The 13,929-nt window shown below is 51.8% G+C and overlaps 1 protein-coding gene across 1 annotated transcript; it reads left to right on the top strand.

Annotated features, from left to right (window-relative positions):
• Positions 1-2,830: 2,830 nt before the first annotated feature.
• Positions 2,831-13,599, top strand: LOC136650925 (zinc finger protein 398-like). Its single transcript, XM_066626880.1, has 6 exons — positions 2,831-2,889; positions 4,177-4,563; positions 5,467-5,593; positions 8,007-8,120; positions 9,399-9,506; positions 10,953-13,599. The coding sequence occupies exons 1-6, from the start codon at positions 2,833-2,835 to the stop codon at positions 12,263-12,265; spliced, it is 2,106 nt and encodes a 701-aa protein (XP_066482977.1). The 5' UTR covers positions 2,831-2,832; the 3' UTR covers positions 12,266-13,599.
• Positions 13,600-13,929: the final 330 nt, after the last annotated feature.

Here is a 13,929-nt window from a genome sequence, read left to right as displayed (position 1 = left end):
CATCTATACCGGGTAAGATGGTGGAATGCCTCATCAAAGATAGGATCTCAAAACACATAGACGAACAGGCCTTGCTGAGGGAGAGTCAGCATGGCTTCTGTAAGGGTAAGTCTTGCCTCACGAACCTTATAGAATTCTTTGAAAAGGTCAACAGGCATGTGGATGCGGGAGAACCCGTGGACATTATATATCTGGACTTTCAGAAGGCGTTTGACACGGTCCCTCACCAAAGGCTACTGAAAAAACTCCACAGTCAGGGAATTAGAGGACAGGTCCTCTCCTGGATTGAGAACTGGTTGGAGGCCAGGAGGCAGAGAGTGGGTGTCAATGGGCAATTTTCACAATGGAGAGAGGTGAAAAGCGGTGTGCCCCAAGGATCTGTCCTGGGACCGGTGCTTTTCAACCTCTTCATAAATGACCTGGAGACAGGGTTGAGCAGTGAAGTGGCTAAGTTTGCAGATGACACCAAACTTTTCCGAGTGGTAAAGACCAGAAGTGATTGTGAGGAGCTCCAGAAGGATCTCTCCAGACTGGCAGAATGGGCAGCAAAATGGCAGATGCGCTTCAATGTCAGTAAGTGTAAAGTCATGCACATTGGGGCAAAAAATCAAAACTTTAGATATAGGCTGATGGGTTCTGAGCTGTCTGTGACAGATCAGGAGAGAGATCTTGGGGTGGTGGTGGACAGGTCGATGAAAGTGTCGACCCAATGTGCGGCAGCAGTGAAGAAGGCCAATTCTATGCTTGGGATCATTAGGAAGGGTATTGAGAACAAAACGGTTAGTATTATAATGCCGTTGTACAAATCTATGGTAAGGCCACACCTGGAGTATTGTGTCCAGTTCTGGTCGCCGCATCTCAAAAAAGACATAGTGGAAATGGAAAAGGTGCAAAAGAGAGCGACTAAGATGATTACGGGGCTGGGGCACCTTCCTTATGAGGAAAGGCTACGGCGTTTGGGCCTCTTCAGCCTAGAAAAGAGACGCTTGAGGGGGGACATGATTGAGACATACAAAATTATGCAGGGGATGGACAGAGTGGATAGGGAGATGCTCTTTACACTCTCACATAATACCAGAACCAGGGGACATCCACTAAAATTGATTGTTGGGCGGGTTAGGACAGACAAAAGAAAATATTTCTTTACTCAGCGCGTGGTCGGTCTGTGGAACTCCTTGCCACAGGATGTGGTGCTGGCGTCTAGCCTAGACGCCTTTAAAAGGGGATTGGACGAGTTTCTGGAGGAAAAATCCATTATGGGGTACAAGCCATGATGTGTATGCGCAACCTCCTGATTTTAGGAATGGGTTAAGTCAGAATGCCAGATGTAGGGGAGAGCACCAGGATGAGGTCTCTTGTTATCTGGTGTGCTCCCTGGGGCATTTGGTGGGCCGCTGTGAGATACAGGAAGCTGGACTAGATGGGCCTATGGCCTGATCCAGTGGGGCTGTTCTTATGTTCTTATGTTCTTATGTTCACGCGCTGAGTAAAGAAATATTTTCTTTTGTCTGTCCTAACCCGCCCAACAATCAATTTTAGTGGATGTCCCCTGGTTCTGGTATTATGTGAGAGTGTAAAGAGCATCTCCCTATCCACTCTGTCCATCCCCTGCATAATTTTGTATGTCTCAATCATGTCCCCCCTCAAGCGTCTCTTTTCTAGGCTGAAGAGGCCCAAACGCCGTAGCCTTTCCTCATAAGGAAGGTGCCCCAGCCCCGTAATCATCTTAGTCGCTCTCTTTTGCACCTTTTCCATTTCCACTATGTCTTTTTTGAGATGCGGCGACCAGAACTGGACACATTTAGTCCATTCCTCTCCCATGTCTGCTCCTGTTCCACTGCTGAACCTGCCCACTCTTTGTGGAAGGTCCTGCTGCTTTTCTGATGGGCACTGCAGGGCTTGCTCACTCTCACAGGCACTGATGGCAAAAAAAGGCACCCTTCCTTGACCAAACTTGCTGATTTGTGGGTTCCAGCCTGAACACGGTGAGTTACAAGCTGGGGGAGGGGGGCAGCCCGCACTGCATGAGAGTCCCAGCCAAGGCCCAGACCTTCCCCCTTGCAAGTTTGAAGCAGCCTTCCCCAGACCTGGTGAGACCCAGAACTCTCTCTCTCCCACACACACCTTTGGCCCTTGGAAATGGAGAACCAGGGATCTGCGATGGGTGGGGAGGCAGGTGAGGCAGAGCCTCCGACCAGTTAAACAGTTGGCAACCTTCAGTCTCGGAAGACTATGGTATCGCGCTCTGGATGGTGGTTCTGGCACAGCGTCTAGTGTGGCTGAAAAGGCCGATTCGGGAGTGACAATCCCTTCCACACTGGGAGCAAGTGTAGTGTGTCCCTGGTCTGTCGCCCACCAGAGTCCTTCGAAAAGCACCACCCTGTGTGAGATGTGCAAGCACTCACAACTCGTGTGCACAGTGCGTGGGTTGTGCTTGCACACTTCACACACTGCAGCGCTTTTTGAAGGACTCTGGCGGGAGGCTCTGCCTCACCTGCCTCCCCACCCACTGCATGTCCCTGCTGCATTGACCGCCCGGGGCTGAGTGCTGGGGGGGCTTCAGTCACTCTGGACAGCGAAGCAGCAGCAGCAGCAGCCAGGCGGGGCTGAGCTGTGCTGCCCTGGAAGCAGCAGGCGCAGTGGGTGGGAGGCAGGTGAGGCAGAGCCTCCCCACCGGGCTTGGCGCGCTCGCTGCCTGCCGCGAGTTCCTCCCGCCTGCAGGGGGCGCCGCTCAGCGGGCTGTGCGCACGCGCGTTCTCCGAGCCGAGGCCAGGCCGGGCCCTGAGAGGGGCAGCTCGCCTAGCCTGCCGCGCTGGATCGGCACTGCCGCGCATGCGCAGTAGCTTCACCCAGCGGGCGCCGGCCATGGCTGAGTGGACTCCTGCCCAGGTGAGGGTTAACCCTGCCGTGCCCGCGCCGGGACGAAGCGGGGGGGGTCGGACAGGGGTTCCAGCTGCGGGGGCTGTCCTTGGGGAACCTGGGCTGGGGGGAAGCAGGAGTGGCCTTGGAGGGAGGCCCAGCCCAGAGTGCAGAGAATACCACAGGAGAAAGAGTGCCTCTGAGCACGTGCAGAGTGCGCAGCCACAGCTGATCCTGTCCCTTGTGGGGTTCCAGGCCAGACTTCAGGCACCAGCCCAGCGCCTCTCTGCGGTACGGGGGTGAGGCTGCCTCTGACTCTGTGCAGGAGCCTGGCGGCGGCAGCAGCAACTCCCTGCAAGGAAGGGGTTTCTGGGCAAGGGTCGGCCACCTAGAACACCTCGCTGCCAGAAGGCAGGGTGTGCGGTGAGTGGGGAGGCAGGTGAGGCAGAGCCTCCACTCCAAAGTCCTTTGAAAAGTGCTACTACTGCCACGTGAGGTGCTCAGTGACACTGTGAGCACCTCACATGGCAGTGATGCTTTTTGAAGGACTCCAGTGGGGAGGCTCTGCCTCACCTGCCTCCCACCCACTGCACATCCCTTTGAGGGGAGGCAGGTGAGGCACAGCCTCCCCGCCGGGGTCCTTGCTGCCACTGTGTGAGGCACTCAAGCACACTCAACCCACGTGCAACATGGTGGGGCGGCTCAACCCCGGTGGGGAGGCTCTGCCTCACCTGCCTCCCCACCCACCACACATCCCTGCTGGACGGACCAAAGGCACATGGTGAAGTCACCACAGCAGTGCCCAGGGCTGTGCGTCTCAGACAGTGTTGTGATCACCACACATGAGGGTGGAATGCATGGCATGGGGCACCCCAGGCTCTTGTAAGCAGAGACAGGCCTGAGTCTGCCTTGTTTATCTGTCTCGTTAAGACATTTTTTCAGTGCTTTGAAACATTCAGAGTGGTTTACAATTAATAAAACACTATAAAGTAGGTAGACATTTAATTAAATCAAATATACAAGATTGTACCGCTTGTGTAACAAGCTGATCAGCTTGCAGACTGGTTTCTTAAGATTCTTGGGATGCAGGGTCAGGCTTTGGGCCTGTTACTGATCTCCATCACACCTTTCATGCTTAACGAAACAGGAGAGGCCAGAAGTCCTTGTCCCAAGGGGCTCACATCTAAACAGACACAAGGCAGACAACAGAGAAAGGGGAGGGCAATGGGGGTGTATGTGATTGTGTCAGTTATGCAGCCTTAGGCTTGGTGCTCATCTTTGTCTCTCCATTTATGAACTCTTTACTGGGCACTACAGGCTTGGGAATGGGATGTGGAGCCCCAGCACCTTGCATCTTTTCAACCCCCAGCCATCTTTGACCAGACTGCTGAAAGGGAGATTTACCCAACTGCGGAGATTTCACTGTGGACCGTAGTGGCTGCCATCCAAGCTGTGGAGAGAAAGGTGGATTCTTACGCATCGCGGCTGTTGAACCTGGAAGGGAGGACCGCAACAGCTGAAAAGAAGATATTTGAGTGTGAGAAAACGGAGCTGGAGTTCAGTAACCACCTGGCTGCTCTGGGAACTTTGATCCAGGAGTACGGTCTCCTCCAGAGGAGGCTGGAGAACATGGAGAACCTGCTGAAGAATCGGAACTTCTGGATCCTCCGGCTCCCCCTGGGCCCAAAGGGGGAATCCCCCAAGGTAGAAACAAACTGGAAAATTGGTCTCTCTAGACTGGTTGGTTTCTCTTGGCTGCAGCCTTTCTTTTTTCCAGAACTGAGGCTAGATGGGAAGCAGTGGGTAAGAACCCTTATCTTCTGCTGGCAGGAACAAGAGGCAGAGGATCGCTGTTGCTTCCACGCCATGCTTGTGGGATTCCCAGAAGTACTGGTTGGTCATGGTAGGGAACAGGGTATACTGGACTTAATAGGTCCTCTTGGGCCTCACCCAGCAGCCAGAAGGGCTCTTCTGCTGTTTTTATTGGGGGGGGGGGGATCTGCCAAGGACTCACTGGATGTGGACTGGGCAAGACCCGGTGATCCTGTGGTGATCCAAGAACCTATATGCAAAATGCACACATCAGTCTCATGGAGATGTTCAACAGTAAGTGAGAATGTTTGTAAACACTTTTTGTCCAGCCAAGTCCGTCTAGGTGTATACTCAGCTGTCCCAAAGTGCAGTTGTCCAGTTGCAGGGAATGGCTGTCAAGGAGCCGTATTTGGCAACAGAAACATAAGAGAGCCCTGTGGGGTCAGACCAAACCTAGCCCTAGACCAACATCCAGGTCCCTGCAGTGGCCCAAAGCCACAAACAAAATTCAAACTACAAAAACACCATAGCAGTATGAAGGAGGAGATTCTGAACATCAGCAGTGCTTGACTACCAGCCATTAGAAAGGCTGGGATCCAGGGGTTTGGAAAGGGGAAAGAACACTCTGTGGTTCTCATCTCTATTCCAGTGAAAATGCCCACCATAGTCATGGGTAAAATGGTAGGAAATAAACTTCTTCGTAGACTGCAGCCATTAAGCCCAAACAGTTCTCACTGCAACACTAAAAACTGTGTTCTGGAAAGGAACATTTCTGAGGCCCACCTGTGATTTCAGGTCCCAGTTACTTTCGATAATGATGTGGTGAGCTTCTCCATGCAAGAGTGGGCCAACCTGGAGGAGTGGCAGAAGGAGCTGTACAAAAACATCACCAAGGGACACTATGAACCCCTGATCTCTCTGGGTAAGTAGGAGGAGTTGCCTGTTACGACATGAAGCGGTGAAATCTGTTGGGTACCAGGTTTTTCTCCTCTTCCGGGTGTTTCCATAGGGTGGCACCCATGGGTGATGGGAGGTGGAACATTACAGAACACCAGGAAAGTGGAAGTCTCCGGCTATGGTGCCCGCTGGGGAATAGATATCCTGCATCCTGAAGGTGCCGCAGTCCTGTGTCCATGGCCAGTTAGCTGGGTGGCCCTGATAATTTTTCTTAATCTGGTCCTGGTGTTTACTCCTCAGTAAACACCCTGGAGCCTATGAAGAAGTTCAAAAGAGGATGACTAAGCATGTGCAGAGTACCTTTCCCTCATCAAAGAGTGATTTCAGCCAAATCCGCACACATTTCAGATTTGTGGGAAGACTCGGGGCCCAATCCTATCCAATTTACCAGCACCAGGGCAGGCATGCCAATGGGATGTGCACTTCATCCTGGGGGGGGGGCTGTCATGGAGGCCTCCTCAAGGGAAGAGAACGTTTGTCCCCTTACGTCGGGGTTGCATTGCAGCAGGACAGTTGGACAGGATTAGGCCCTCGGTCTCTTGTCAACTAAGGGGCACTTCCCAGGCCAAGCTGATTCTTGTGGTTTTCCACAGCCCTGGATTCAGTTCATTCTCTTGTTCAGTTCAACTTGTTCATCTTGAATCAGAGCCTGAAACGAGTGGACAATCAGCACCTGCCAGCAATTCAGGGTCTCTGCCAGGCTCCCCTCATTTGGAGTCATGTGAGCAGTGGCAAAACTCTTTCTACTGGTGGGTGGATTTTCCATGTTGTTAGAGAAACATGGCATGGTCAGTGGGGAGGGGGCAGGCAGCTTGGAAATTTGGAAATCACCCTGGAAATTTGTTCATAAAGGCAAGGAGATAAAACTGTGGATTTCCATTGCATCAGGATGGCCTTTGTGTTTGTCTAAAGCAGGTGTGGGCAATTGTATAGAAGAGGAAGTCAAGCTGCACCTGCTGAAGTTCCCTCTCCTACACAATTGTCAAGCTGCACCTGCTGAAGTTCCCTCTCCTACACAATTGTTAAAGGTCCAGGATCCCTAAAGTTGAAAGTTTGCCCATCGCGGTCTAAAGGAAAGAAAACAGATAGTGGTTGTGTGAACATGCGTTGGTGCAAAAATTGTCGGGCACACAGAAGCCGGTTTAAGAACATAAGAACAGCCCCACTGGATCAGGCCATAGGCCCATCTAGTCCAGCTTCCTGTATCTCACAGCGGCCCACCAAATGCCCCAGGGAGCACACCAGATAACAAGAGACCTCATCCTGGTGCCCTCCCTTGCATCTGGCATTCTGACATAACCCATTTCTAAAATCAGGAGGTTGCGCATAATGGATTTTTCCTCCAGAAACTTGTCCAATCCCCTTTTAAAGGCGTCTAGGCTAGACGCCAGCACCACATCCTGCGGCAAGGAGTTCCACAGACCGACCATACGCTGAGTAAAGAAATATTTTCTTTTGTTTGTCCTAACCTGCCCAACACTCAATTTTAGTGGATGTCCCCTGGTTCTGGTATTATGTGAGAGTGTAAAGAGCATCTTCCTATCCACTCTGTCCATCCCCTGCATAATTTTGTATGTCTCAATCTAGTTTCTGAGTTTTTCTTTATACACACACACACTCTGCTTTTCAGTTAATGTACAGCAACAGAGCTGTACGTTGTACAGAGCAACGTACAGCACTGTTGAAAAAATAGACGACAATTAAGCAGGTAAATCAGAACAAAAAAGCAGCAAAAGTGGCAGAAATAATAAAGCCAAGGGCAGTGAAAGAACAAAATGACTCTGCATCAAAGGGTCAGAGCAAATGAGAAGGTTTCAGCTTGCTGCCTGGAGCCAGCTGAAGTGGATACCAGGCAGGCAACCCAGGAAGAAGATTCAGAGATGGGATATTGCTTCTGAAAAAGCCCTCTTTTTGGTTGTTATCCCCCCCCCCCCGATTGGGGCACCTGGGAAGAAGAATAGGCTCCCATTCTGGTAGGCTCCTGGGTCAGGTGCTGTTGTTCCCCCTGCCCCCCTCCTCCTAAAATCTGTTGTTCATTAATTTCATCACTAATTTCCTGCCTGGCTGGCCTGAAGTTTTTCCCTGCGTAAGATCCACATCACACAACAAAATCAAAGGAAAATTCAGCACAAACATTACAGTTACAAACCAAGCAATAGGTGTGACCAGAGGAAGCAGGGGTACAGGAAGGGAATCCTCAGGTGCAAAGGAGCCTGGAGGAATTGAACTGAGAGGAGCAGGAGTTGATAGCAGCATTAGGAACTTCTTGATTGGTTCAGTATGCCAGGCTGGTCCTGGTGTCATTGGACAGTTCTCTCAAATGAGCAGCTCCGCTAATATGTTAAATACTCCACTTTAATTTCTGTTTACACAAACAGATGCTGCCATTTCCAGAGCTGGTATTGTCCCACAGACAGAACAAGGGGAACCCCCTCGTGTCATGCACCCACAGTTCATGGTGGAAAAGGTGTTTCCCACAGAGCCCAGAACAGGTGAGCAGATCCAGAACATGGGCAACGAAGAGAGTTTTGTTTTTGCTTATGTCCTGCCCTTCCACCTTCTCATGATGGCACGCGATAAAAGGAAAAAATGTACAAATTGTACAGTATTGATCAACAGTAAACAGCCCTATTGAACACTGAAGGTCTGGAGCCAATAGGCTTCTCTGCAGAAGGAGTTCCCCACCACTGAAATGGCCCTGCATGGCCATGGGTTTTAAGGCTTGTGTGAAAGGAGGCACTCTCAGCAGGGTCTCGTTAGGCAGCCTTAAGAAGTGAAGGGCAGACCACCTATGTCCATGTGGCTTGATAGTGGTGTTCATCTGCCTTATGTGCAGGTTCCTTGTAGAAAAGTGGTGAGCATATTTGAACCACAGTGATCCATTTGCTGGTCACTGTTCTGCAAGAAACCTGCAGTGAGGCAAGTGAACACCGTCAAGCCACACAGACATAATCGAAGAGAGTCAGATCTTTGTGTGTCGGGCTGGTAAACAAGGATACTTGGCAAACCTCCTTGGATGAATCTTCTGCCCAGTCTGTGCTGTCAGAGAGAAAGGCTTGCTCTGTGTCTGGCAGTCTCACTTTGGTGCAGGGAGGAATACCAGCCAAAGCTGTTGCATGGAGTCTCAAGCAATCTGGAGAAACCTTGGGCACCAGGGAGCCCAGACTGTTTGGCTCTGAAGGCCGCCTGCACCTTGAACTGCAGTGCATCGCAGGCAGCATTGATTCTCATTGGCACAAGAGTGATGAGCCCCTTCTGGCTTGTCTCAAATAAAAGCCAGACAGCTGCATTCTGCACCAGTTGCAGTTTTCAGGGAAGGCCCCAAGGACGTCCCGTTCCGTTGCAGTGTTCAGTGTGTGAGAGAGAGAAAGAAAGCATGTCAGCAGGTCGGAATGGGACTTTCTACTGCATCCAGAGGCACAGGTTCCAGTCTCACTTTCCACACCACTCCTGCTTCCTGAATTACAAGCACTTGTGACTCAGTGGCTACCTACCAGGCTCTTCTCCTTGCAAGCGCATGGTCAGTGCTGCTGAGCCACATGGATGGGCTGGGATTGCCCAAACTTGCTCTTAATTCCCAAAGTGAAGGGGCTGGTGGCACCTGCAGTAGTGAAGAAAGGGCCCTGGTATATGCCCAGAGCTGCTGCCTCTCCCTCACTCCATGCATGAGCTTTCCAACATTCAGAACCAGTTTGAATGGTTGTCGCCAAAACCCCAGGTTTAACTGGTTTCAGCACTCCTTGGAAACTCATGTACCATGCTTTCCCCAGAACCAGAGCCCTTGGCATCCAAAGAAGATCTCTTGTCCTGGATTAAGCAAGAGGAGCCGCCTGGAAAAGGGAAGTGGGAGAGAGAGACCCCCCCAATGCTTTGCTATGGTGAGTCTGCTCCTCTTTTCAGACGGCTCTTGGTATTCTCGGTGCCCCGTTCATATTTCCAAAAGTATTGCTGATGCAATTTCTATAGCAATTGGATCCTTGCTACTCCTGGGAGGGGGGGCTGCACACTGCCTCCGATCACTGACCCATCTTACTCAGCACACTATTTGTGGGCTGTGGCAAGAGGGCACAGAGACCACCCCATCTTCTTTTGCTGGTCCCCAGGCAAGCAGGCAGGAAGCAGTAGGGGGAGATTCCAGCGTTGGTTCTCCTGGGCCGTGCGCCAGTGTACCCCTCGCCTCTTCTGCAGACATCTGTGGCCACGAACCGAGTGGTACCAAGAAGTATTTCCTTTTGCTCTCCTGACGGTGCCACCAGTTGCAGGGTTGTACTTGGAGAGGGAACTTGCTTTTCCCAGTGATTCCTCCACACCATGCGATTTGGATACGCCTCTGTTGTATTCTGCCTCTGTCACCACTTTTGTAAGCTCAGCAGTCCCCAACTGTTTATATTGACAGAGAAAGTCAGCCAAGAGGTTAATTCCCTGGTATTATCTTAGTTGCTTTTCCTTAGCCTCTTCAGTGTCCTTTTTGAAGATGAGGTGACCAGAGTTGCACACGGCACCTGAAATGGAGAAGTGCTCCTGGACATATGCTCGGTCACTTTCAGTCCTGGTCTCCCTCTTGGTGCACTTGCTCCTTCTGAGCTTCACAGGAGCCACGCGCTCAGGACTTAAGGACTCCTGGTTTTCCACTGGCCCACACAACGTTTGCAGGATGTGGCATGTCTGCCCCAGGGCCCTTGGCAGAGAGGGAGGGGCAGCTGCAGGTATCGCTGACTGCAACTGAGATGCAGATGTGGCCAAGGCAAATTCTTTAGTGATTTGATGTATTTATACTGTGTGTTGCTTTTTAAACATGGATTTTTCACAAGGAGTTTACAATTGTAGACTTAAAAACAAGGCATCCATAACCAGCACTGCCAAGTAAAGCTAGAACATTGCCATAAGATGTGCAAGTTAAAACTAAGCGAAAGATCAAAAGCAGCCGGGGAAGGACTCTTCCGTAGTCCTGGAGTCAGCCCAGAGAAGCCAGCCATATTTCTGTATGTGGCAAGCTAGAGGGTGGGGCCTGGGGCTGTGACCTGAGGGCCCAGGAAGCTTGGCAGTTTAGAGCTCTGGATAAACTATAAAATGCAAGGTGCCCCCCAGGATCACTGGAACATAACTTGATCCCAGGCTGCAGAGAGTTTCAAAATTGATGAAATAACGTTTGCATCCTTGATTTTGTTTCTGGAAAGTGGTGGATCTTTACAGTCTCCTCCCAGGGCATCCAGGATACTTTTGCCTGGGATGGGTGGCTGGGGAAGGGGTTGGGCTTTGCCTTCTGGGTCTTTTGCAGCTGGATAGTGCTGACGATCCCTGGTTCCTCTTTATCCCACTCCCAGATGATAGTGTGATGATCAAAAGTGAGGAGCCGAGTCGACCGGAGGGGTCCAGCCTCACCTTGCCAGGCCGTGGGGAACTGTCTGGAATGCCAGGTGAAGACGCTTTCTATGACCCACAGCCAGAAAGGAGGTGTGAGGGGCAGGCAGGCCCTCAGGAGCAGCCAGCAGCCCATCCTGCACAAAGGCTGGAGGAGCCACCTCAGAACAAGAGAGGCAGCTGTGACTTGGAGGCAGCGCAGCCAGAAGCCTGCCTCAAAAGAGAACCTTTCGGCTGCGTGAGGGGCAGAGAAGGCCTTGCTTGTGAAGAGCAGGTGGGAGAGGAACTGTATGGGGAAGGCACAATACTGACACTTGAACCCAGGGCCCAGCAGACAGCAGAAGCCTATGCCTGCAGTGAGCTCAAAGGCGGTTTAGACACCCAGCCTTTGGCCCAGGCAGTAGGAAAGCCACACACTTGCTCCTTATGCCCCAGGAGTTTTCGGCTCAAGACCAGCTTGTTGATCCATCAAAGAACCCACACAGTGGGGAAAAGCGACAGTGCATTTGTCTGCCCCGACTGTGGCTGTGGCTTCAGCCACCAGGGGCAGCTTACCAGGCATCAGGCCAGCCACGCCGATAGGCCCCACCAGTGTTCAGAGTGCCACAAGGCCTTCAACCGCAAGTCGAGCCTGGTGGTCCACCAGAAAACCCATCGGGAGAGACCCCGGCCCTTCCAGTGCCCTCAGTGCAGCAAGACCTTTATTCGCAAGCAGCACCTGGACGACCACACCCGCACACACACTGGGGAAAAGCCCTACCAGTGCCCCGAGTGCGAGAAGCGCTTCGCTGAGAAGTCTAAGCTGACCAACCATTACCGGATTCACACGGGTGAGCGCCCCTATCAGTGCGGTCAGTGTGACAAGCGATTTGTGCGGGCACACCACCTTGTTAAGCACCAGAGTAGTGTCCACCAAGCTGGTGCCAAGCTGTACTCATGCCAGGAGTGTGGGCAGAGCTTCACCCATGCCCAGGCCTTCCTCAGCCACCAGGCCAGCCACACCAATGGCGAGAGGCGCCATCGCTGCACCGAGTGCCTGAAGACCTTTGCCCGCAGAAAGTACTTGCTGGAGCATCAACGAATGCACACAGGGGAAAACCCCTATTCCTGCCCTCACTGTGGCAAGTGCTTCCGCTACAAACAGTCGCTCAAGCAGCACCTGCGCATGCATGGGGACCAGCAGCGCCCTGTGCCCAGCAACGAACAGGCTATGGCACTTGGCAGCAGCTTGGAAAAACCACCTCTCTTTCCAGCCAGTTCCTCAAATGAAACCTGAAGCTGTGTCAGGAGGACACAGCTGCAGCACTCCTTGGAAAAACCAAGAGACAGGCCGGGAAGTGGGGAGTGGTCCCGCTGCTTGCGCTGACTGATGATCACCTGACAGAGTTCCATTTGAGGCCTATTCTTCTGAAAGGATGTCCTTTTGCCAGCCAGGGCTGAGCATTGAGAGCAAGGGCTGAACATTGGAGCAAGCAGTCCTCCAAGTACTCCAGGCTGGGCCCAGCTTCCAAGTTTTTGAAGTACCCTGTGAGACCAGGAATCTGGGCTGGTCTCAGAGCATTTGGGCAATAGCTTCACTGCCTCAGTGTTTAATCTTGGGCAGCAGCAGAACAGGTGTACACAACAAAGAAAATTAGCCTTGACTGTGACAGTGTGGGCCTGCTCTTCCTGCCCTTTCTTGCTCTTTAAACTGGATGGGGGGCACCATTGAACAAAAAGCACTGGGGCAGAGGGGAGCGCTGTAAGGCCTTGCCTCAGCAATCAAACCACCCAGCGCCCTCCTCTCTGCAGACGCACAGAGGCTGTCTGCTTTGCCCTACCTGTCAGGATGCTCATGCAGTGGCCCTGGAGAAGCCGCTCACTCTTAGCCTAACCTACCTTATAGGTTTGTTGTGAAGATGAAAGGAGGTGAGATCTGTAAAGCACTTTGCACATGGAAAGTGCTGCAGACATGATTAACCATTAGTTTGCAGAAAGGGCAGCAAACAGGACAAAGAGAATCCTTCCAGTTGGCCTCCAGCAATATCCAGCAGGCGTGCCCTACTTTTGCTACTGGGACTCACTGCAGGGGAGCACTTGTGGAAAAAGCTGTCCTGGGAGTGGTGTGCTGGGGCCTTCTTCCATCACTGGGCTGTTCTAGAGGTCTCCTTGCCTTGTTCAGCACCTGCTCGCTGGGATGCCAGGCTTATTTTCCTGTTCTCCTCCTTGAACTCTGTCAGTGCCCCAGAGCAGCACTTCAACTCGCCATTTTGGGCATGTTTTCCTCTTGTTAAATATGACCTTTTGCAGAGTTTCTAATGGGCTGAATTGGGTACTTTTGATACATTTCCTTGTATGTACACGAGACAGTGGTGCTGTCCAGTCCTGATCCTGTGGTGCAGCTGCACAGGGACCTGCGCCATCTGATTAGCTAGCGCAGCAGAGGCTTACCCCTGCACAAGGGAACCATTGTTTCTTTACCCAGAAGAGGCCTCCTGAAGCAGACCCAGGGAACCACTAGGCTTGGCCTCTTAAAAGTGCTGCCTTTGCCCATGCTGGTATGCTGCTGAATACCTAAATAAACCTCTCAGATAATCTGTGCAAACTCCCATTTTTGTTATTTTTCCTATTTCTGGTGTCACATTAAATGTCGTCAAAGAAGGACGTTTCTGATTTCTTTTCCTTGCCCTTCTGCTCAAGGAGCAGCCCAGCTCCAGGCTCTCACACACCTGTCTGGTCTATTGTAAAGACTTCCACAGTACTGTATTCCTGTATTTCACAGTATGCCTTTTATCATTATTATTCCTATATATTATGTGTATTATTTTTATTCAGAAAACTGTCTACTGGCTGGTCATCACAGAACTAAGGGGACAGGCATGGTGTCCATAGACACCCTTCATGGACCCTTGGAGGGAGCTGCTGCTCCTCACTGGGGGAGAAAGTGATGAAGGCTGGCCT

The sequence above is a fragment of the Tiliqua scincoides genome, chromosome 5 (genome assembly GCF_035046505.1).
Source record: "Tiliqua scincoides isolate rTilSci1 chromosome 5, rTilSci1.hap2, whole genome shotgun sequence".
Lineage (NCBI taxonomy): Eukaryota > Metazoa > Chordata > Lepidosauria > Squamata > Scincidae > Tiliqua > Tiliqua scincoides.
The sequence above is the reverse complement of the archived record's forward strand: the minus strand, read 5'-3'. Positions and strand labels throughout refer to the sequence as shown.

Bases quoted from the DNA above. Each gene is read 5' to 3' on its own strand.
- LOC136650925 (XM_066626880.1), top strand. From the start codon at position 2,833: ATGCGCAGTAGCTTCACCCAGCGGGCGCCGGCCATGGCTGAGTGGACT. The intron at 2,890-4,176 runs GTGAGGGTTAAC...TGGGCACTACAG, and splicing joins CTGAGTGGACTCCTGCCCAG to GCTTGGGAATGGGATGTGGA. The intron at 5,594-8,006 runs GTAAGTAGGAGG...TTACACAAACAG, and splicing joins TGAACCCCTGATCTCTCTGG to ATGCTGCCATTTCCAGAGCT.